This window comes from Agelaius tricolor, unplaced genomic scaffold (assembly GCF_023055355.1).
Source record: "Agelaius tricolor isolate 1412-34295 unplaced genomic scaffold, bAgeTri1.0.p SCAF_32, whole genome shotgun sequence".
In the NCBI taxonomy this organism is placed as follows: Eukaryota; Metazoa; Chordata; class Aves; order Passeriformes; family Icteridae; genus Agelaius; species Agelaius tricolor.
In genome coordinates, this window is record NW_027269292.1 from 2,006,402 (window position 1) to 2,030,293 (window position 23,892).

Below are 23,892 nucleotides of genomic sequence, written 5' to 3' on the forward strand. Positions count from 1 at the left end.
TACAGCAGGGATCCATTTTATGAACCTGAGAATTAAAAATAGATCTGCAGAGAAGGATTTAAAGATTGAACGTCATCTTTCTGAGTTCATTCTGATTTGGAGAGCATTACAGATAGATTTGGGCTCTGACAAGCTTGGGTATGAGATTAAAGCTTTAAACCTCACTGGCTTTTTTCTCCCTCTCCCTCCAAAAGAAAGTAGCTAAGGCAAAGGAACTATGTAATAGCATTCTGTCTGCAGTGTTCTCTGCCAGCTTCTCACTAAATGTTTTCCATGTGATCTGAAGTTTTCTTGCAGATGAACTGTCATAGAAAGGGGGCTCTTGTGTATGTGGTATTTCATAAATGTCATCCATCAAAGAGAAAAGTGTATTAGAGACTACAGTGCAGACTGAAGGGTTTCCTTTTCCCAGGAAGGTGTCCACAGCATAATAATTGGTTATTGAATTCTTAGAGAGAGAACTGGAGTTAATATTTTTCAGGTTGCTCAGTGGATCAGAATGTCTGGCTGGGAAACCTCTGTGATACATTTTACCTTCTAAATAGAACTTCTCTTTCATTATTTGCTTCATTCTTGTAAATACGAAGTTAAGGAGCCCCAGCCAAAATTCCTCTTTGATTCATTTACAGTACATGTGAAACAAAGTCTGGGTGCCAGGAAAAGGTTGTAGAGTGTTTTTCCAACAGAAAACTGCTTCCTTTGTAAAAAAATCTTCCTTGACAACCAGGTCAAAATTATATATTTATAAGTTATCCGCACAAACTATCCCCTTCCTCTGTAATAGCTGACATTTTGCCTGAGGGAAGAGGCTTGAAGAAGTTGAGTGTATTCCTGAAAATCTTCAAGAACATGTTGCCTTGTGATACTGCTGCAGATCAGCTTTCAGCTCTGCAGGCTGAGTGACAGCTCTGTGAAGGCACTTTGGTGATTCTTCAGGCAAAGACTCTGGAAAAAGAACAACAGCTCGTTTTCCAGGGCTTACTGCTTCAGGATCCTCCAGACCTCAAAATGCAAATAATGAAGTAATAAACAGAATAATCAGGCTCATCCCTTGAAAGAGCCATTCTTCATCTTCTTTAGGGACTGTAAGCTCTTTTTAGAAACCAAGCCTTGAGAGGCCGTTCTGCTTTACAGAATGTGAGCATCTCCTGAAGACTTGAAATTACTTCCATCATACAGAGAATAATAATGCCTCAGTGAAGAACTGCAGCATTTAAAAGTAGTTGCTGCCTGCATTTAGTAGACCATATGGTGCAAATCATGCTACAAAGAATAGTGATAGCATTTTCTTCTTTTCTATTACAAATTTAGAAAAGGAATACACTGGGTACTGGGTAATGACCAAAATCTGATTAACCCTGGAACATACTTATCTCCTCATCAAAGAGCAGGCAATCAGCATTTTGAAATGGGCACTCATATAACACAGCTTTCAAGTATTTTGGCTGCTGATTTCCTCCCTCTGCCTCTGACACTTCTGTCCAAAAATACAATCTTGCTGTAATTGACACAATTCCAACCATCCACATCCAGGAAGTGCTCTGAAGCCAGGTTCTCCACTCAGTGGGAGCTCAAGCACTGAATTTTGAGCTATTTTATCCCATCACGTTCCGTAATTTGCTCTCAGCCTGGGATCTGACATGAGGCAATCATGCTGAAGTTCACTCAAATGATATCCAAATTAATACAGATTCCAAAACTCCTACTTAATTTACTCATATTGATCTTGCCAGTCACTATGCATTTGATTTTGAAGATCCTACAGGCAGAAGTTTCGTTGCCTGGATCTTATATTCATTTCCCTGAATGCTGACTAGATAAAAGAAGAGAATAGAAGCTGTTGCTGCTCAGCATCCATTAGTGCCTGTTCTCTTGATGGTTAAAATTGCTTTTGATTTTTGGGCAATGCCTCAGATCTTTGGCATTAAAAGCTGAAATATTGGATCTATCCATTTCTTCAGTTTAGGGATTTTTCAGCTATAATGTGTTCAAATGCCAAAACCATTCCATAGTCAGGAAAGTGTCAGTTATCCCTTCCTGTGTTTTTGACAGTGTGGGTGGAACTAAGCTATAGAGTAACAAGGCTTCACAAATAACTGAGCTGTAGCAAGGCTTCACAAATAACAATTTTGCTATTTTGAAAAGGGCCAGTATTATTAAGTATTCATATTTCTTTTGTTTGTTTCAGGCCTGGTGTGTTTGTCTATTACAACAGAATAAATGCTATTTATTTATACATTTATTATACATTATTTGTTCATACATTTTGCTATTCTGTTCTTGAATCTTGTATTTTATGAACACAGCAGTGCTGTAACTTTGTGCAGGTAATTGGCTGTAGTTCATCAGCCAGAACATCAGCTGTTCCCCCTCCCATTTTTACCTTTTGCCTGTACATCAAAATCCAGCTGTTACTGTGGCATGGGCAGGCATGTCCTGTTAACTTCTGTTAGTTTGGCTCCTGATATTAAAGATACTGTATCTTGTATTTTTAGTATTAGGCAAAATTATTTCCTGCAAGGTCCAGTTTGTGGGAGGAGTGTGCATTGAGGGAATACCTCTGACATTCTTTCAGCTGATGAACTAGAACTGTACCTGTCCTTCCCCACTGGAAGAGCTGCCTGGGAAGAAGCAGCATAATGACAACTGAAGAGATAACTCTGTGTCTTCATTGTTCTGGCAAGGCCATAAATATTTCAGTGAATTACTGAAATCAGAAATAGAAGAGCCCAGATAAATTATACAGAGTATATCCTGAACGCAGCTGTACAGCTCCCTTTTAATAGTTTTTGCTAGCAAAAAAATTAATATCACTGCTGTGTGCTTTAAAGGTAAAAAGCTTATATTGAGCAGCTAAACATTAGCTGAGACAGTACTTCTACTAGAAAATATTGATTTGGTGACATTAATATATATTATTCCTTTGAAACTTTTAACAACAACAGAAGAAGTGAGTTTTCCCAAAAGAAAATTTATCAACTGTTTTATTCAAAGGAAAATTTCACGGTTTTGCCAGTCCCTGGAGGTTGATTTTTGTTTTTCCTCCTAACAAAAATACTTGAAGGTAAGATAGTTTCATTTTTGTCAAAAGTAATATGATTAAGTTATTCAATGAACTTTTTGCTGTTGAATCTTATTTGCGTTGACATTAAAAAGAAAATACAGAAATCTCAGAATTACATTTTTTTAATTTTTACAATAAACATCAGTTATATCCAAGTTGAGAAGTAGATCTGTTTCACATTATATTACAGACCTTGTTAAATTTTTGCCTTCCTTTGAAAATCTGAATGTTTCATTAAAAATTTGATACCTTTTTTGCAACTCTTTAGATTCATTGCAAATCAGATCACAGGAAGAAACCCAAAGGTTTCTTTAATTTTTATGCAAGTACAACTTATGTACTTGCATAAAAATTAAAATTCAAAGTTGCATAACGAGGAAAATGGCTTCTGTAATCTTCAGGAAAAAAAAATCCAATCATATTTAATATCATTTTACAAGGATGCAGTCAAGAATGCGAAAGCTTTTTTTTCTACATAACTGTTTACTTGCAGCAAGACTTTTAATTTTCTGGAAATCATTTAAATGTCCAATTTTGCCTGCTTGGTAAAAAAAAATGAAGAGTTGTAATTCTGACAGGGTTCATAGAACTGTAATTTCAAAAAGAAAATCTGTCCAAGAATTTGAATATGTTTCATTGCAACAGAAAATAAATGTTGCAACTAAGAAATGTAATACTGTACAGTATTGAAAATAATTCAAATATAAATGAAATTGAGCGTGTAAAAAAATGAATTTGAAAAGGGAGGACTAAACCTGAGACAAGTCCATTCTCTCTCCAGTCAGTAAGTCTGATACAAACTGCTTTACTGACGTGATTCCTACACCTTGGTGAAAATTATTACCCCCATTTTAAAAAGGAATTTGAGTCATGAAGCAGCTGAGTTGTTCATTCATCAGTAAGAACAACAAAAACTCAAGGATTTAACAAAAGTCTTCTAAATTTAGTACTTACATTTTTTTCTGATTAAGTGTCTTATTGATAGGAAATCCTGAAAGGAGCTTTTTTTTTTTTTCCTTCCTGGACAGTATCTTACATTTACTAGAATTTTGTGTTACACTAGAGATGCTGTTCTCCAGCAGCCTTTGGTAACTGTCAGGTTTATTAGTGACTTGTAAAAGTTCTTTGCTTCTGGTTTATCATTACTGTGTGTGATGTTTATGCAGTGACTTTTCCTTGAACAAAAATACCTGGACTATGAAACACTGTCAGGGAGCACCTTTGCACTGTCCTGGAAATCTTCATTAGGAAAGGAATGACTGATGAGGAAGCACAGACAGCCATAGGCTCCCTTTCAGGTTTCTGAGAACATTTTACTGAGTTGGTTTCTTGCCTTCTTTATCATAATTGCTGCAGTTCAGTACTGTAGGTCTGATGCAAAGTTTCAGTGCTGTGTGCTGGATCCACATTAATTTTGTAATGCATGGTTATCCACGTATTTTTTAGGTGATTTAGACTTACAGCTGTGGTTTCCAGGCTGTACTGGGTCATCAGCCACTGAGCTGCAAAAGTCTCATGACAGATTTACAGCTTGTCTGCAGAACCTGGACTCTTTTATATTCTTTTCAATTACAAGATTTATTATGATAATCTGGGAGAGGTTTTGATGTTGGGTGGTGATCTCTGACTCAAAAAAAAAAAAAAAAAAAAAAGAGGCTTCCAAGCTGTAAGCATCATCATTGATGAAATACTAATATTAAAGTGCTTATCTGTACTTAAAAGCAGTGCATATAATGTTATGGAAATAAATTATGCCAGTGCAGCCAAATCAAGGCTAATAAAAAATATAACAGAAAAAAAAATTCAGAATAACCAGAAAAAAGAAAACAAGACCAAAAAAAACCCTTTTGCTGTTTTACCTTTCACTGTGGTTTTGTTGTTTTGTTTGGTTTTAGTGTTAATGTTGGGGTGTGAATACAAGTGCTGTCTGATGAGCCTTGAAAACATTCTCTAAACCCTGTTTCTGTGGCCAGGATTGCCTTGGGTTTACAAGAAATACTTTAAAGGAGACAAGAGAGGAGTTTTTGGTGCATAATATAATTAAAATGTATCGCCTCCATGAACACAAGACATAAAAACGCCTTGCAAATGGGAAGCAGAACAAATGTCTGCATATAATGTAAATTACACAAAAGTGTAGAAAAGTAGCACTCAGTAGTTTGCCAACAAGGCATCAGAAAAGATTTAGCTGGGAAGGACCTGCAGCAATTAGACCGTGCATCTGTGTGCCTCCAGCAACACAAATGATTATTAGCTCAAACAAACAGGTATTTGTCTAGCATATCCCACTGCTTCTGTGGGCCAGCTATTGCTATCCTTAATTATCTTTGCCACTAGATACCTTTTCCTTTGGCTTAAATCCTCCTCACTGTGGTTAAAGCCTGTTACTACTTGTCTTGACCCCACTACTTCCTCTTAGTGGCAGCATTTAAAATATTTGAAGACCATGTAGCATCTCCACCCTGTTTACTGTTCCCCCAAGTGAATGACACCAGTTTGGTGAATTTTTCTCTACACCACATCTCTCCTGGCCACTTCCTTACCTTTGCACTTCTCTGACTTCTCTCCAATTCATCAAAGTTATATTGAGTTCTGTACTTAAGAGCTTCCTGCAGGAGACAAAAATGGAATAACCTTGTTTGCTTTAATATGAACTCACACCATGTCCCAAATGGTGCTTCCTTTCCCCAGTAGCTCCATGTTACTGGTTCCTGTGAAGTTTGGATTTTCTTCTACTCCCAGAACCGAAGGCATTTGGGTGTGCCCACTTCCCTCTGGGCAGCTGATTATCCACATCTTGAATACAAGACTTTGTTGTTGTCTTTATCCAGCTGCACCCTCTTTATTTCAGACACTTGATCCAGTCAGTCAAGCCCTTACAAAATTCTAATCTTGTTTTTCAATGGCATTTCAAAGAAAGGTCCTTTTACCAATGGGTTTTAAATCCTGAATTATCCCCAAACTCCCCTTCCTTGGGCTAAACCCACGTTTTGTTGAGTGTGAGTGAGGAATGACATTCTTTTCCACCTAACTGGCCTTACTTGGAGGTGTTGTTCCAGGGCCCAGGAACTAGACCCTGCTTATTTAATTTGGTGTCCGAGTATCAGAACATTACGGTAATTATGGACAAGCAGAGAAGCTAGATAAAAGCTGACACGAATAAGGACAGAATAATTTTAGACCTTGATCAAATCAGGAAATACATTTAAATATCAGTTATGAACAAGTCGCATGCTGATTTATTGGTGATTGAATATGCATGTTAATCCTCATGTTTCACAGCAAGGAAAAACACCATTCAGTGTCTAAAGCTTGTATTTCAAGACAGTTCTTTAATGTGACCTAGATTTCAGAACTCTGTTGTTGCTGCTAGAAAAGCAAATTATTCTCTCTCCATTCACTTACCTTTAATGAGAAAAGATGAGTCAGCTTTTGAATAGGCACTGCCTGTCCTGACTTTCAAATCAAAACATTTTAATAATGAAAAACAAGTGATATTATTATATCTTAAAATACAGATGACCTAACAAGATTAGTGCAGTCTCATTAGGATAATTTCCAGCATTTTTAATCTCTGAAAAAAAAAACTTCATTAAAAGTCTACGGACTTGTTTCATTCAGACTGTGACCCCTCTATGAAAAAATTAGTTGACTTTGTACCTCTTTCCATACAAGTTGTATTTGCTCTTGGTAACTATGGAGACTGAAATCAAAACTCTCCAGATTCAACAATTTTACTGGATGGTAAATACTTCCTAAACTGTCTCTCTATTAATTTCTGTTGACATAATGCTTAGAATTTTGATATATTAATCCTTCATTATAGCATGGTGTTTTGACATAAGGGAGGAAACAAACTGAAATTCTGTGGCACAGAAATGCAAATTGTTCCCAAGTTGGAGAAAATACCCAGGGGAGGCAGGAATTGGTCTCTGCCCCAGATCAGTGTCTGCAAGCCAGAAAATACCCTGGTGAGACAGGAATTTATCCTTGAGAGGTCAGTCCCAGATCCAAGTCTGACATCCTCCTGTTTGCACTGGCAGGGACAGCTCAGATTCAGCCAGCTGGTTGTGGGCAGAGGTGGATACCCCAGTTCTCCCTGTGGGTCTGGGTGTCAGCGAGCACCTGTGCCATCATTTAAGGTGACCAAAGCCAAAGTGACCATTGCAGTGGAGCTGATCCAAAGCACTGTGTGTGCTTTTGGCAGGCAGTGCTGAGTTCATTTTCTTTGAGCATCCTGAGAGATCTGGATTCATGCTGACAAGGGGAAGGGGGATGAGCAGCATTCCCTTTGTTGGGAATCAGTGTGTGCTGAAGCTGTCAGGGCTCATCTTGTCTCAGAGGGCTCGTAGGCTTTGCTGTCAGCTCCTGCAGTTGTCACATTTTTTCACTTCTCCTCAGTAGGTAGGAGTGAGAAGCTGAGGGCCAGCAGAGTTCCTCAGACATATACGGCACACAAGTGTGTTCATTTAAATGGAAAGAAGTACAAGGAAAGTTGATTGCCAAGAATGAGAGAGGAAGCTTTTTTAAAAGTGTGTTTTAAGGAGAATTTGCTAGAGGAAAACATAATTACTTAGTGCTTATAAAGGAGACCTAAAAGAGGTACAAAATGTATGTATGGCTCACACTAGATGTGTTACCTCATGGCATGAGGCATATGGATCATTTACTGGGAGTTAAGGAGGGAGATTTTTGCCTTGTATTAGTGATTGCTCTGGGTATTGTGTTTGGTAACAGAAATTTTCTTTTCACTGTAAATTTTACCTTTATACTTCAGGTAAAGTTCAGTATGCTAAATGGAGGCATTTTGTGATTTTTTTTTTCCCCCTTCGGATTTATAACAAAAAAGGAAATCCATCTTAGATTTTAAGAACTTTTAACATTATTTCTAAAATGTTTAAAATTATTTCTAAAAACCCTTCTTTTACCTATGTGTAGCTGAAGGCTTTTTTATATCAGGCTAAAAGGATGTCTTGAGTTGATGTATTCTTACAATTCTTGCTTCAAAAGGAAAAAATATTACTTTGGTCAGTCCTTGCTGTGAGATGAGCTGAGCAGAGAGTGGTTCTGTCTCTCAATTGTAGGTGGTTCGTGCCAACCCCTTCTCCAGTTTAATTTCATCATCAGTGCAAAAAAAGTGAGATATTACTTAGCAAGAAAGGCATATCATGTAATACTATTGCTTTTTAAATCTCAGACAAATTCTGCTCAATTCCAATTTTAGGCAGTCATTTTAATTTGTTACCAATGAATGCTTTCTAATTAAACTTGCATTTAACGATCACATGCGTCAGTGAGCAATGGGAGCTGACAGTGATGGAAGGGGGTGGATAGCACAATAGATGCTGACAAGAGAAGTTGATCCAGTAAGGGAAGGAGATGGGTGAATTCCAGAACAGAGGAATCAAGGGAGCAAGAAAAGAAGGAAACTGGGGAAAAAGAAATTATTTCTTGGGACATACAGTGAAGTATTCCAGGCTATTCCTAATTACCTGGTTCTGGTGGTGAATGCCCTGTGTGCAGAGCCTTGAATTTCTGCAATAAGAATGGGTTATTCCAGGTTCTTTTTAATAATCTGAAAGTGGCTTGTACCAATTCAGAACAAGAATGTTCCCCAGAGAGTACTTCCATGAATTTAACTTTTTTTAGCCTATATTGCATTGGTGTAAAATTCCCCAGTGCAGGACTGTTTCCCTAATTTAAGAATTAATTATGTGTTCCCTGTGTTCTCTTCAGCAGTTAGAGATTCATAGGTATAAACAAAATTAATTTCAATTTAATTTATGCAAATATTCCTCAAAAATTACTTTGTAACTTGCAGTGTGTTCAGTCAGCATGGAAGCAATAATGCATTCTTGACTCATCCCAAGTGGACAGCATCATGTTAACAGTCAATAGTGGGAAACTGCAAAAAAAAAGCTTGCAAATAATTCATAGAAAGGAATATTTTTTTAAAAAACTAGAAGGGGCTGAGAAAAATGTAATGGGGAACATGTGTTTACCATTTTTCAGCCTTAGCAGGGAGCAGTACCAGCCCTGTGATCCTCGGGTACTGCATTTCTCTCACTGTGTCACTAATTGAGACTTGGCTGTAGAAGCCTTTAACGTTAAAATAAAACAAAACATCTTTAACTTGGCAAACAAACAGATGGGAGCCACTGGAGGATATGGAACACTGCTATAATTTCTTTTTCTTTGCAGCCTTTTCTGTGAAAGAGGTGGATTTCTGCATTCTGCAGTTTTCTGATTTTTTCTGTGTCGCCTCCACCTTATCAACAGATTCTTGACCACAGTAAGCCAAATAATTTGGAGTGGTTGATCACTGCATCCTTTTGTATTTTCACTGGATGGCCAGTAGCATTTTAGAAAGAAGCAGTGTCGGTGAAAATTACAAAAATCAGCATCAAATAATCAGTATGTTAAATGCATTTTTAAAAGCAAATAGTAAGAGCCAGTGGATTATACAAAATCCAGTGTTTGGTCAGAAGAAGCTGGTCTGAAATCCCTCCCAGCTTCCACTATCCCTCACTTTTGAAGGTTTATGCTCTCCTGAGCTAATGCATTAACAAATATATTGCACCCATGACTGAAATGTTATAATACTGAGGGACAAGCAGCTTCATGGTATCTTGGCCTCCTCAAAATCCTTTTTTGAACATCTGACCGTCAAATGTGTGATGTGGAAAGACTTTGGAAGCCAGTTGTTTAGAAGCATATTGAAATAAGCTTGGTTTTTTTGATCCAAGTTGCTAAAGAATTACTTTTTTTCCAAGAGGTAATTATTTTGTATTATTTTAACTACTACTAACCTCCTGCACAGATTAAAAGGAGCATCACTTCCCCTGTTTGCTCCTTATCTTGTTAAGCACCTAAGAGTTTTGTGAAAGTAGATAATTAGTCTCTCTGAAAAATATGTACTTTGGGGTTTTTTTTGTGTTCTATTTCCAATATTCAGCTTCTGAAAAGGTACAATTTTAAAGGTAATTCTTTATCCTTCTTAAAGATACAGCACAAACCTCATTGCTCAGGTGACTGTAGCTCTTACTCATTTCTGAAGAACTTCAAATTGAGCAGAGTTTCTTCTGACTTTGGATTTCCTTCCTTGTTAGGTAGGAGGGGAAAATGTCTGTAGTAATGTCTGACCACATGTGCTGTTTGAGGTCATTCTTATTTCCTTAAATTTTAGTCGGTTGACTGGTCATTGTTCATAAATTGCAATTGCTCTTGTATTCAAACTGTTTCTAATTAACTGTACCAAGCTTTTCACAGACAAGTATTAGAATAGAAGAAAGACATTTACAACAGTATGTCATTTCAGAATTACCAAAAGATCTAAAAGTTGTTCATGTAATCCTTCAGCATGAAACACAAGCTATTTAATAACTGCTCCTAAATTTTAAGTTGCAATTGTTTTAATCCAAGATTAATGAGTTTGCCAACATAGATGGGTCAATAAGTTATGATTAATAAGTAGTGGAAAAACACAAGCCCATCTTTCACCATGCCCTGAATGTCCAAAGTAAGACAAATACTATTCCTGAAGCCTGGTTTCTAGGAACAGACTGAAGGGACACAAGCCAATCTGCCAACCATAGTCCAAATCAGCAGAAGTTTCAGTTGCTACTATTTCCCAGATGTCTCTACTAGAAGACTACTGAGTCATCTTTGTTTTATTAGGTGACCAAAAACAAAAGAAAAAACCAATTTTTTTAAAATGGAATTTGATATGTGAAAAAAAGGAATGGAATGTCCCCTCAGCAGAGTATTATTTATGAAAGGAAACATATTTGGTTTTGGGAAGGGCACTTGAAATGATCTAAAGTGACACACAAGCAAATGCCAGAAGTGCATATTCACTGCTAAAAGCTGTTTTCCTGAACCTGAGTGTTCATGATTTAATTCACAAAAAAAGCAGGAATATTGCTGATTAAAAGCAGCTTATATTATTGATAGCCTCAAAAAATAAAAGTCCATTTTGTGCCTGCACCCTTCTGAACGCTCAAGGGTGGTTATTTCTCTGCCAATTTTTGCTTTAGTTGTGTCAAATTCCATAAGTCACAGAGAGGAGTTCCTCTGCTCTCTCACACCATAATACCTCTTGTGTCATCTCTGGGATATTCCCATATTCCAGTAGCACTCAGGAGACTAAAATCAGGCAACTTAAAACCAACAAATCACACCTTCAACTTTCCATCCTCTTTGCATTGCTTAAATAGCTCAGAAGAGAAGAGCCAAAGGCACTGGGGATCTTAATTAACACCTTTGCCTTTATTATTGAACCCACTGGAGGAAGGTTTAAATGTTGAGAAGAGCTGAAATTGATGGCTATTGAAAAGAGATCAGAATTCAGAACCACATTTATCAAGTGACAGAGAAAACTGGTTTTAATGTCCTTTAGCAAATCTTCTGTATCAGAAACCCTTTTAGCAGGTAATTCCTGTTTCTTAAAAAAACCCATAATTTTTGAGACTTGATACTAAATACAAATAAATTATCAGGAGATAAATAAAGGCTATGAGCTGGCCCATAATCTAGTATGTAAACAAGACATGTACAACTGAAAAAGTCATAAAAGGATATGTAACAAAGACATCCTTGTTTCTTTCTTGATCAAAGAATGGTTCATTGTGATACATATGAACCATTACAATATGTGTACAATGTGGCTTTAGCATTGCAGGTAGATACCACATCCCTTAAACTCAATCTGGAATTAATATTCCAGATGCTGACTGTTTACCTATAACAGGAAGGGAATCACGGCCAGAGACCCTTTTAATGGTGGATAACAGAGGTGTGAACAATGCTGGAAATCAGTTTGTGTTTCACGGGAAGAGCACTTGGGGTGAGATCAGCACCTGTGGGAGGCAGCTGTCCCCAAGCTCTCCTTCCAGGTTTATCAGTGCTGTTTGGTGCCTGCTGTAATGGAAGGAGGGTTTTAAACTCTGGCCCCAAAGCCAAAAGAAAGCACTTAAAGACATACTTATCTAGAAGCATCTAAATAGGGCAAATCTAGATAGAATCCTAGTGCACAGTGCATTCATTTTAGATATTCTTACTATAGGCTCTAAATATCTCATTTCCTTTGAGTAATTTTGTCAAAAATTAAGCAAAATAGAGCATTTATGGACTGCAGTATTTTGATGTCAGGATTGCAGTGGTTGACTCAACTGAATGTTCTGCTGTTGTATCTGCTTTAGTACTTTCATCTGCTGATCTCCACATATCTTTTGCTTTAATAATTTTTAATAATACTAGATTATTTAGGGGGGGAGAAAAAATCACCCAACTACATTATTGCAGTTTCTAGGTTTGATAACTGCCCAGGAGAATGAGGCTTTTCCCCTAATACCTGTATTTCCCCCTTTTTCCTTTAGAGATATGAGGGATCATGCCATGTGTGGTGTTATTGAGGGAGAGCACACACATTCTCTCTTGGGAGCTGCAGGCAAATTCTTCCATGTCTGTCACTTCCTACAGGTTTATAATTCGGGCTGATGCTCAGCTCTTTTTTTTTCTGGGACCCACAGTGTCAGTGCTGGTGCAGGTTTTGTCCTGTCAAGCCAAGGAGGTGATAAAGATCGATGAGCTCCACACTTATCGGGGATCAGGAAGGTTCTGTTTGCCCGAGGGCTTCATTTCCTCTCAGCTTTATATAACTGCAGAGCAGTGGTTATCCCAGCTGGCAGCTCAGGGAAGGAGGAGCAGTCCCCAGGGACCCTGCCCGGCTGCAGCAGTGCTGGGACACAAACAACGGCAACTGGTTCTTTGGCTGTGTTTGTCACAGAGAATTACAGACATTTCTTTGGCATTAACCCTAATTAAATGCACATACTCAGAACAAAATGGTGGTAGGTTATTGTGTATTTTGACTAAAGTGCTCTCTCTCAGGAGACTGCTCTTCCTTTTGCATGCACAATTGCTTTTGCAATTTTACCTTTTCTTTACCTTGCAGAAGGTAAATAGTCACAAGTATTTGAATAGCAAGAAGCCCTCTATTTTCTGCTGAAATGAACTAGTTTTTAAATACTGTAAATCTGTGATTTCTTAAGATGATCTATGCCGACAACTGAAGCCAAATATATTATTTATGAAGATTCATCAAGGAGACTGTAGCAGTTCACACTAGAGATTATAAATATTCAGGAAATCTGAGATTGCTGGAGTTTATGTAGGCTAAATCTTGTATATTTCAGACTGTTTTTCTTGCTTTTTCTGCTCCTTTACCTCCCATTTACTCCAGGTGAGAGCTTAGCAGCCTTTCAAAGCAAGTCCTGGGACAAACAACAAATTTGACCCTGGAGGGTGTGAAAAAATAAAGCAGGAGGAAGTAGATCAACTTATGAATGATTCATGGAGACAGTGAGCTTGGAGGAAGTGGAGATGGTGTCTGGGGAAATACGATGCAAAATATGAGAGCTTCCTAGCTACCAGGGGAAATACAAGAAATAGAAGTACAAATCTGAAAGGGAAGGAAAGTAATAAAGAGAACAGCACTAAAAACCTAGTGGAGAGCAAGTAAAAAATTTGGAAAATAAAAGCATTAAAAAACCTATAGATGTAGGTGGAGTGTGGAAGCATACAAAGAATGGATAGGATACACAGTCTAATGTATACAAAGTCAAAAAGGCAAATAAAGCATTGGAGATATTTCCAGAGTTCCATTTCTAGGTGACAAATGTATTCAGTGTATTTGAAAAGTGAAGTCTTCAGTGGGTAAGGGAAGAGTACAGAACATCAGTTATTGCTACCTATGTACAGCTCTTCATTTAGAAGACGAAAAAAGGCCATAATTTTAATCAAATCACCAGTGGAAAAAAGTGCAATTATCACTGATAAATGAAACAGGTGATGTAGGGGATCTGTGTGAGTACAGAGCAGATCCTGGGCTTTCACTCATAATTGAGCAAATCTGTTGTCATTTATTTGGACATGCATGCTTCATGGAGGAAAAAGGAAAGGCCAGGGCAGATGGAAGCAGTTGAGGGATGAATCCCATAGCCATTTAAATAATCAGAAAATTCCCATGCTGAATAAAGGTCCCATCTTTCATGGGAGAGGAAGGAAGAACCAGTGAGCATGTCTAGCATATTTATATGTTTAAACATCCTTTTCTTCTTCCCTTCATAATGGAGTCAGAGCCTGAGAGCTGCTATGCAGCAGCTACTTTGTGTTTAAAGGGAAGTAGCTGTGGATTGTTCTCTTTGAAAGGTAGTGGGTAGTGTGTTTTGAGGAACAGATTGTATAGATCTGTTCTAAACTGAAAATGGGAAAAAGCTTGATAAAGTGACTAATGGGGGTAAAACTGATAGGAAAAAAAAAATTAATCCAATGGGTTTTTTCTTTTCCAAGCTGTACTGACTGATCACAGTGCTGTTCTAGTTCTCAGTTCTCAAGTTCCCTTCCTGAGTTCTGGAGTTTTGGTTCCTTGTTGCTCCTCACTGGGTGCCTACAGGTGTAATTCCTTCCCAGGAGGTTTGTACCAGCTCCAGTGTGCCCAATCCTGATTCAGTGGCTGTAATGAGCTCTGTTTATACTGGAGAACTGAAGTTACCCCTTTCCAGACTTTTAAGAAGAACCACGCTAGGGACAAAGGTGTGACAACAGAAAAAAGTCAGCCTTTTAAAAAAGAAATTTAAAAAAATAAACATGTGCACTTAGGGCAGTCCTTGGGAGGAGGCAGCTTTCAAAGCTCAGATGGTGCGTGCAGTCCAGCACATTTTCCAAATAAAAGTTTTAAACCAAAAGCAGGCTCACAGATGGTTCTAATGAGCTGGTCTTTGAGATACACTGGGACTTGAACAAAAATAGTTTAACTCCTAAGACACTAACATTTCGAGATGAGTTTCAGGCAAAACAATTCAAGAACAATTTATATTGCATATTTAAATTTTATGTATATTTCTAGTCTCAAAAAAACAGTTTTTCAGGACCTTGCACTTGCCATTATGTACTTTACAGTACAGTATCACAAAAGCAGGATCATTTTGACACAGAGACTGATGCTTCTTTCTCCAGCACTTTTCAGACCTTACAAAGAGTTAGTTTTGAACAAATAGTTATTAAAAACATAAAGATTTGCTAGGACAATTTAATTTTTAAAGGAATATAGAATAGTACCCTACTAGAAGTATTACTCATCATTCTAGTAATAGAAGTATCATCAAACGATACTTATCAAAAAGTATCATCTGTTAATAAATCATCAAAGCTAGTAGCTTTGTGGCACAGCAAGTATTTGTTAAACTGTATTGTTTATATTATTATCTGTTACAAAAATAGGAATTGATTTATAAACTTTTTATATTGTTTGAAATGACAGCATTGTAACTTACAGTATCTCAAAACTATGTTCTCTGTTTCACTTGAGTTTTGAGAGACTTCTTATTTCTTTATCTCCTCTTAGGTCTGCCTTATGGATGGGAAGAAGCTTACACAGCTGATGGAATCAAATATTTTATCAAGTGAGTAGTTCTGGGGAAAACGGGTCAGAGTTGAAATAGAAACACATCAAACTAAACATATTTTCAGTCCTAGAATTAATGGAAACATTTATTGCACCGTATGCTGTTTTTTCTAGAATATAGTGAAGATTAATTTATATGATAGAGTTTTTTTAATTATTCCTCTTAAAGACTGAAGGAAATGGTGAAAAATATAATTCACCTCCATTCCATATATATAATTATCTAGTTAATAATAAGTTATTCTAGCTGCTGAAATTTCCACGGTATTTAATTCTTATAGGTGCCAGAAACAGTTTTGCAGGTGGAAACACAGTTCTGCAGTCTCCTAAAAGAGAGGAAGGGCAGCAAATAAATTATTTTATCCCAAACTCTTTCAAAAGTCACGTAAATAACACTGAACTTGATGCATTAACTGGCAAAGAAAAGCAGGGTTTTTTTCCTTTTTTTTCAAGCACACTGCTCAGTTGTCCTTGCCTCACCCCGTGCTGCCTCGAGCAAGATGTATTAAAGCAGACATGTTTTTTTCTGCAGAGGTTTCCAAACACACTGTATATGATCCTGCATTCCAGCTCTAATCAAAGGGTGCCTTTTATTTTCAGACAGATGTAGGTTACTACATGAGATTTATACAAAAAAACCAAAAAGTAGAAAAATAGCTTATGAAATGAAAGTGAATTAAAAGCCAATTTCGTAGCAATGGAAATATATACAAGAGCAACTATTAAAATAGAGCACTGTTCCCTTGGGCTCTCTGTTCATGCAGAGAGCCATGATAGGACAGCTGGGAAGTTAAGGTGGATGCTGGACTCTTTTCTGGGTAATACTATGGGTTTGTATCTGTGTGACTGGAAACTGAGCAGGAAGATGGTATTATCAATAAAAGCAAATAAAATTTAGAACTGAAGAAATGACACATTCTTGAAGCATCCCCGCTGGGTCCCCCCTCGGATTTTTTTTTGTTTGTTTTTTCCTGTGTTTGCCTTAGTTATGTATCTCAATGGCTCAGCAGAAAGCTGGATTTGCTGGATATGTGCAGACAGGTCTTTCTGAGCTGCACTTGGATGCTGAACCATTACAGATGTGACAAGCAGATGCTTATTAGCAGCAGCAGAATCTCAGCTACTCTAGGTGGTGTAAGCCTAATTTGCAGAAAGCATCAAATGTTTTGCATCTTATTTTATCCTTGTTGCAACTATGGATTGGAACTCAGGAGTTCACCTGAAAAAGCTTTTTCAGGAATTTTTGTAGATCTCACTGTTAGTGACTCTCTTCATTTGCTTCTGGTGACAGTGCCCAGGTTTTCCATTGCTGTTGCCTTCTGTAATCTGTCCTAAAAAATTCTGCCTGTCAGTCTTTGTGAGGAAGAAAAACAAAGAAAATTTATCCATTTAATGGCAGAGAAGGGTGTGAAATCACCCTTCATGACCACTGGCTAAAAACTTCTTCTGAGTGGAGTCACCACACTGAAGTAGTGTTAGAGTTCTCAATGCAGCTCATTAGAATGGAATTAACTGAGCATTTCAATAACACATTCCAGTAATTAATATTATTTTTAACTATTTCCTTGTTTTGCTTTCATCACTGTTTCCAAATGCCTTTGCAGAGTGTAAGCCAGGCTGTTTGCATGCCAGGCAATCCATACCTCTTACTACACTGTGTAATGTATATGAAATCAGCTGTCAACTGTTTGGAGCAAGGAGCACGGCTTGCACAGTCCCTTGTTTCTAATCTCCAAATGGTGCAGATTTCAGGGTGAAAACCAACACTGAACAGATCCTTTTTCTAGAAGGAACTTAGCTTGAGGGGCCATTTTATCAGCTGATCCTTCCCAGTAGGATTTAATCTTAATTGTTTAAATGGGGATTATCAGAATAGTTGATACTTCACAGCCCTGGTACTAATGCTGTAACCTTCTTGTTCTCTTTGGCTGTGAATGTCAATCCTTTTATTCTACTTTAGAATCCTTTCATTCATTTTTAGCCCAGCCAAGGCTATGAGGGGCTTAAGAGTATTTCAACACTAGCCCACTTCCTGTATACACATATATAATCAAATATTATTTTAATTAGCAGTTGCCTTCAGTTCCAACATGCTTTATTGGACCATCAAGTAGCTGAGTCCATAAATCTATACATTATAAATCTAATGCAGTAAACACCCCAGAAAGGAATCTTAATAGCACATAAGCTTGAGACAGCTTGCTGTAAAATTTCCATAAATATCTCTGAAGGGGTGTAGCAATATGAGGTGCATGAGAAATCAGAGTTTAAAAGAAGCAAACCAGCTGGCTTGTGTTACACACTAAAGTGAAACCCACTTATGTGAATAATTGACATGAATAAAACATTTACATCGGGCTGAGCAGCTCCCTGTACCTACCAGGAAAGCTGAATCTTGTCCATGAATCTTGACTTCAGGAAAACTTTTGAAATCACCACTTTTATCCAGCAAATCATTTCAGCTTCAGTAAATTATTTTCAGTCAACCAGATTGTCAGGACTAGTCAGTGCTGCAAGTGTGAGAAACCAACCACCCTTTAGACTTCTAAAACTGACCTGAGCCTGGGTTGGGCATTAAGCTCATTTTTACAGCTTTACTATGGAATAGCAAACTGGAATGGAAGCCTCTCTGAGTTAAAGCTCAGTGTGCACTAGGAAAAACGCTAGTTCAAGTGTCTTACTAAAATGAAATAAATTAACAGTTATCAAAGGACAAAAATTCCAACAGTAGATAGGGATCAGCTTCACTGCAAATGTAACTTCCCTCCTTCCAGGCAGTAAAGGTGGAATTTGGGCCCAGATAATGTTTTAAGATAACTTGTTTTACTTTAAAATAACAGATAGGACGAGCACTGTTGTGTTTTTATGTAGCAATACCACCAGTCATTCACACATGGCACCAGATTCATGCCCCATCAAGAGAAACAAGGCACTGGTGCCTGTTTCCTCACCAACTTACATTTGGAATCTCAATCCTTTTTATACTGGCTGGGTATCCCATTCCAACGTTTAGTTGTTCTCACAGTGAAGAATATTTTGTTAACCTAGACAAAATTTCCCCTGAAGCAACTTGTGCTCATTGCTTCTTGTCTGTGCCCAACATCTTTGTGAGAAGAGTGGGCTGAACACACCCAGTTCCTTCAACATTTCTTCATGTGCCAAGTTCTCCGACCCTCTCATCACCCTCTTCTGGATCCTCCCCCATTTTCCTATTCTCTGTCTTGAACTTGGAGGATCAGTGCATTGAAGAGACCCCACAAAATAAGGTTAAAAGGTTCATTAATTAATTTTACTATGAGGTGATTGATGAAGGCATTTTTTAAGTTACTGATTTTCTAATAGACATTTCTGTCCCATACAGACATTTAATCTGTAAGTCCCAGAAACACAAAGGGGCTAAAGTGTGAGAGCACTTACAGTCAGGTGAGAGGCATGAGGATGGGAAAAGTTTTGTAAAGAGGGGAAAGGCCATCTTATTCACTTTTGAAGTTTTCATGTGGCTGGTTTTGCCCAGACTTAGTTCAGATGTTAAATGAGTTTACAAAGTGTTGTAACCAACCACCACTAGAACAAAATCTCACTTTTGCTGTATGCTCCAGCACTAAAATCCAGCAGTGCAAACAGTGTCTATTCATTCTGCCACTGAACTGATTTTGTGAATTAGGAATTTCTGGGTTTGATTTTCAAATAGGAGAAAGAGTCTGTGCAGAACTGCCCTCTCAGGGAGGCACCATTATGCTAATTAATGGTTTCATCCTGATAGTCTAAAATCACAAAAGAACAGCTATGTCCCCCCCATAGCTGGGACACATTCATTTTTCCCCAGAAAACCCATTCTAGTTAATCTCTTCCATCCTCCCACTGTGTTCACCTTTAACATATGGCAGCTCTGTATCATAAGGCTGGCACCTAAAATTAGGCAGGCCCTTGCTATGCTCCCTCCTACTCCCACCCACTGCTTGCATATGTATGTAGTTTGTAAGGACCAGCTGTGAATTTTGCCCCTGTAAACACTGTTTCTCTAGCATTTTAATAGGACTAGATTTCAAATATTCTACATTAACAGCTATTTTCCTCAAGAATGCTTATCTTAAATTTTCACAAAAGACAAGTAGAAGTTCAAATACTTTAAATCAAATATTTTAAAACTTTTGAGATCTTTGCCCTTAGATGTATTAGGGCCTGTGATGTTTTCTATCTTACAACAAAGGGGAAACAGTAATGCTTTGTTTAGGGTTATCTTTCAGCAATTTATCTAAAAATCAGAAGTTTCCCATTGAGACATTGTGTACTTCAGGTGCTCCATTGGAAGGTGGAGAATTTGCTCCAGGTTAAGTAGAAGCCTAAAGTCAATACTTAGAAAATACAGATTAATAAAAACCACAAATGATGTGTTCCAGTGGATTTTAAAATCATGCCTAACAAATCAGGTTTCTACTTGGAAAGCAGACACATTGTATTTAGATACTATAAAAGTTTATTTTGTTTGGTCTTGCTTGGGAAAGAGACACCATTCACTTTACTGAAAACTGGGCATTCATAGAAACTGTTTATCATTTTAGCTGAGCTAAGAATAGCAGAGCATGTGTGATAGATGAAGAACTTCTGTAGTATAAACATTGATGTTTTGCAGCATTAGAGTTAAAGGTATCATCATAAAAGGAAACAAATCACAATTGATTTTACTTACTGCATGGTAGCTTGAAAATATAAATTGGTTCTTTTTCTAAATGTTCTCTGCACATTTCTACTCCTTTATAAATGAAGGATGGCAGCCCGAACACACTGAGGTGTGTTCATTTCTGAATACTCTGGTGTATTACAATATCCTGCTTATCTGCAGGTTATCTCTAGCAAGGGTTGTGACCCTCACTAGAAGAAATCAGTTAAATTCAAATCATAGCAGACCTTATGTAGAAGTAAATTTCTCTGTGTTCCACTTAGTTTTCAGTCAGTTCAAAGTAGCAAACTAAGAAAACTCATGATCTGCCATACTGATTTCAGCATGGAATTGAAATTCCCCTGGACTGAATCCAGTGCCAGCTCTGTTCCCAGCTCCTTGTAAAGCAGTAGGCAAGTTACTTGCACCAAAATTAGCAGTTATCAAGTCATCATTGTAGGTGTCCCCATCTTAACTCTGATGTTTTGTGGGTAGGGATGGGTAATTTGAGGCATGCAGTGCTGGTTCCACCAAGTTCAAAGAAAGCTGCAGTTACTTTGCATCTCTTAAAATTTGGACTTTTCCAGTTTTACATTTCATTAAAAAAGAGGTTGTTTTTGAAAATAATTCCTTTTACCTGTCATCCTTAAATTCTCCTGAATGAAAATAAATAGTTATATAGTCACAAGAAGTGGCAAGTATTTAAATAGAACTGGCTGAGCACTAACCAAGTGCTATCTGCTATTATTGCTGTTTAAAGTACAGGGACCCAGAGCTGTGTCCATCCATCAGCTCAGCATCAGTTCACACACCTTCTGAAGAAGCCGTGTGAATCTGGCTAGTCCTGACATGTTTCTCTTAGAGTTTTGGAATTCAGTTTCTCTGATTCTCACTGAAATCATTTTGCATGACTGTAAGTAAAATAATCTCAGATGTAGAACTAGGAAACTTGGCATTGGATTTTATGATAACATGAGCTTGTAATACAAGAATGTTAAGACCTTAAGCTGCTTTTGGTTGGGCAATCTTTTTTTTTCCTGGGAGGTTGTTTGTTTTTTAATATCAAGAACCAAAATGGAGAAACATTCTTTCAGCTTCTGGCCTGTCACAGAAGGCATCTGTTAAAATTTCTTTTGTGAGAAAACACAAGAAAGTGAAATTCTTTTGCTCCCTGGGTTTTGGGAGGGCCGTCAGAAGCAGATCAAAGCACACAGCAAGGTTTTTTAGGATGTGCTTCCTCTGGAGCAAAGTCACTGCTCCAGGTTCATGTCAGTTTAGTGCACAAGAAGTTTAAACAAAAGCCTTGAACGTGCTCTGATGCATTTGCAAATACACAGCACTGGAATTCTTATGCAGCTCACTCAGACCCAGGACTGTGAGTAACTGCACACATTGAACCAGCACTGCCAGAGGAACAGCACTTGGCTGATTCTGGGGGAGACAGATTTCAGGTAGTACTTTCAAGCTGAGAAGTGCCTGGGATGTCTCTCAAACCTTAGTTCTGATTCAGCCTTGGCTCAGATCCTGCTGTTGTTACTGATTTTATTTTAGTTCAGGCAATTTGTTTGTTGTTGACAGTTTTTAATGATGCAGCACACACTATTTGGCTGGATAAATCTTCTTCCTAGTGATTACTGCCCTCTGAAATGGCTCATAGATTTTTCTGAGTAGACAAGGGTTTAATTGGTTTAATCAAGGAATAAATAGCAAGACTGTCTTCTGGGGCTTCACTTTATATCCCTCAATCTTTAATTAATACTCAAGCAAAATCTGCAGTCTCAGAGGGAAATACAAGAAACATTTATGTTGCCTCAGGACACAGCTCCATGAGGTGACAAGTGCTCTTGATCTTATTACACCAGTAAAATTAAGGTCACTGACATGTTCCAGGACCTGCCCAGCATCTCCTGGGGTACTATTAGAGGTTGCATGTTCCTTTTGTAAGAGGGTACAGGCTTAAATGAATTTTAACAAAAAAGGAAAAAGAAAAAATTAATGTTTCCTTTCAAATAATCCTATCTTGATAAATGCAGTGCAAAAACCCTTCTCAAGCTGCCTTTAGGACTCATGTCTGGTATCTGTCATCCTTAGATGCTCTCAGGATTGATTGATTGATTGATTGATTGATAATACTTGCATCAATGTCACTCAGTTGTTTTATTTTGCTCTACTTGCTTACCTGCTAAATTAAAATGCTTTAGTTACAGCTCAGAATAAGTTATTCCTGGCAGATCCTCCCAGCATTTGCTCTTCAAAATAGCAAGAGTTTTCCAGTGCTTGACAGCATTAGTGTCTGCTTTCCAACCCCTGGCCTTTCCAAAGGGGATTCCAGCCACGACAGACACCTTGGCTGGCTCTGCAGGTGTGTGCTGCCTCCAAGAGCTGAAGAAACAAAAAATGAATATACCAGGTTTAAATTCATAAGGGACAACAGCAAAGTGTTAAAAGCACTGGCTCTGGAAAGCTGAGAAATAGTTTAAGTGCATTCCTAAAATGTGTGAGGTGCAGCACCAGCAGCTCCATATTATATTTAATAGAATAATAGAGTGATTTAGAAGCAGGTAGAGATTTGTGGGCAACAGAATTGACCCACTTCCAGCATTTTGGCCATCCTATCTACCAAATATTGCTGTATTCATCTAAACTCCACAGCCATGTGAGGGAGCCTGGCTGTAACCACAGGCCAGCTATTGCCTCGATCCCATGGACTGCCTTCAGGAGCAGCAACTCCCTGGAACTCCTGCTCCATTGTGACCTGCTCTAATAGGGAAGGGTGATTCTCTTTCCCTGCCAGGATGTGAAGGTCCTTAAGATGCTGCTGCAAGCTGGGACAGCTCCACTATAGTGCAGGACCTATGTTTGATTATCTATTTTCTAATTATACAACATTTCCAAATATGCCCAAGGAATTCTGATCATGGCTTAAGAGAGTTGCTTTAGAGAAGCATTAGAATAAGAGCTGAGAGCCTTCTCTGAGGTGTGAAATTTGGGGCAGTGGGTTTCAAAGGGATAAAAGATCCTTGCAAAGCAAAGGGGAGGGCTGTCCCAAGCACCAGGGGAGCAGGAACAGAAGGGCCTGAAAACAAAAGCCAAAGGCAGTAATTCCAGCAAATCTTGTGTGGAGTCCAGCACAGAGTGACACAGAGCCTTTGCTAGAGCAGGCAGGGAGGATGGAAGAGCCTTTGCATGAAGGATTAAGTTTCAGGATCTTCATTCAGAGGCATTGTTCTTTATTTTCCTGTAGTTCTGGCCCTCATTAGCCTCCAAGCCAGCAGTGCCCAGGGCCTGCATGCCAGTGGGTAAGGAGGGAGTGAGGAGTTGGTGTTCCCTGCCCTCTGGCAGATGGCACACACTCCTTCCACAGCAACTCCAGCCCTTGCCACTGGGAGATGCATGCAAGTGTGAAAACTACCAAAGCACCATGTGGAATAGATTTCTGGGTAGTGTAGAGCACGCCCCCTTAAACCCATTGCATTTACATCTAGCAGTGCTGTTTGCCTCATTTTTTAATGATTATTGCAGTAGCAACAGTGAAGCACCAAAGGGTGAAGCTCTCAGGGTGTGCAGTGTCCCTGGCTCTCAGCAGCACTGGGGGCCACCAGGCCTTTGCAGAGGTTTTGGGCAGAGATCAGGAACAGCTTCATCAAGCATCAATATTCTTCAGCTGAGCACTCTTGTATGTTAAAGGGCTAGTGAAGATTG

General features: G+C 38.3%; 1 protein-coding gene across 4 annotated transcripts in view; it reads left to right on the forward strand.

The window, feature by feature from the left end:
* The window catches only part of STXBP4 (syntaxin binding protein 4), a 79,634-nt gene that overhangs the window by 36,076 nt on the left and 19,666 nt on the right, over nucleotides 1-23,892 (forward strand). For all 4 annotated transcript variants that reach the window (XM_071451365.1, XM_071451366.1, XM_071451363.1 and 1 more), the window contains one exon: nucleotides 15,471-15,528. In XM_071451365.1, the coding sequence (XP_071307466.1) occupies nucleotides 15,471-15,528 (58 nt within the window). The remainder of the gene's footprint in view (nucleotides 1-15,470; nucleotides 15,529-23,892) is intronic.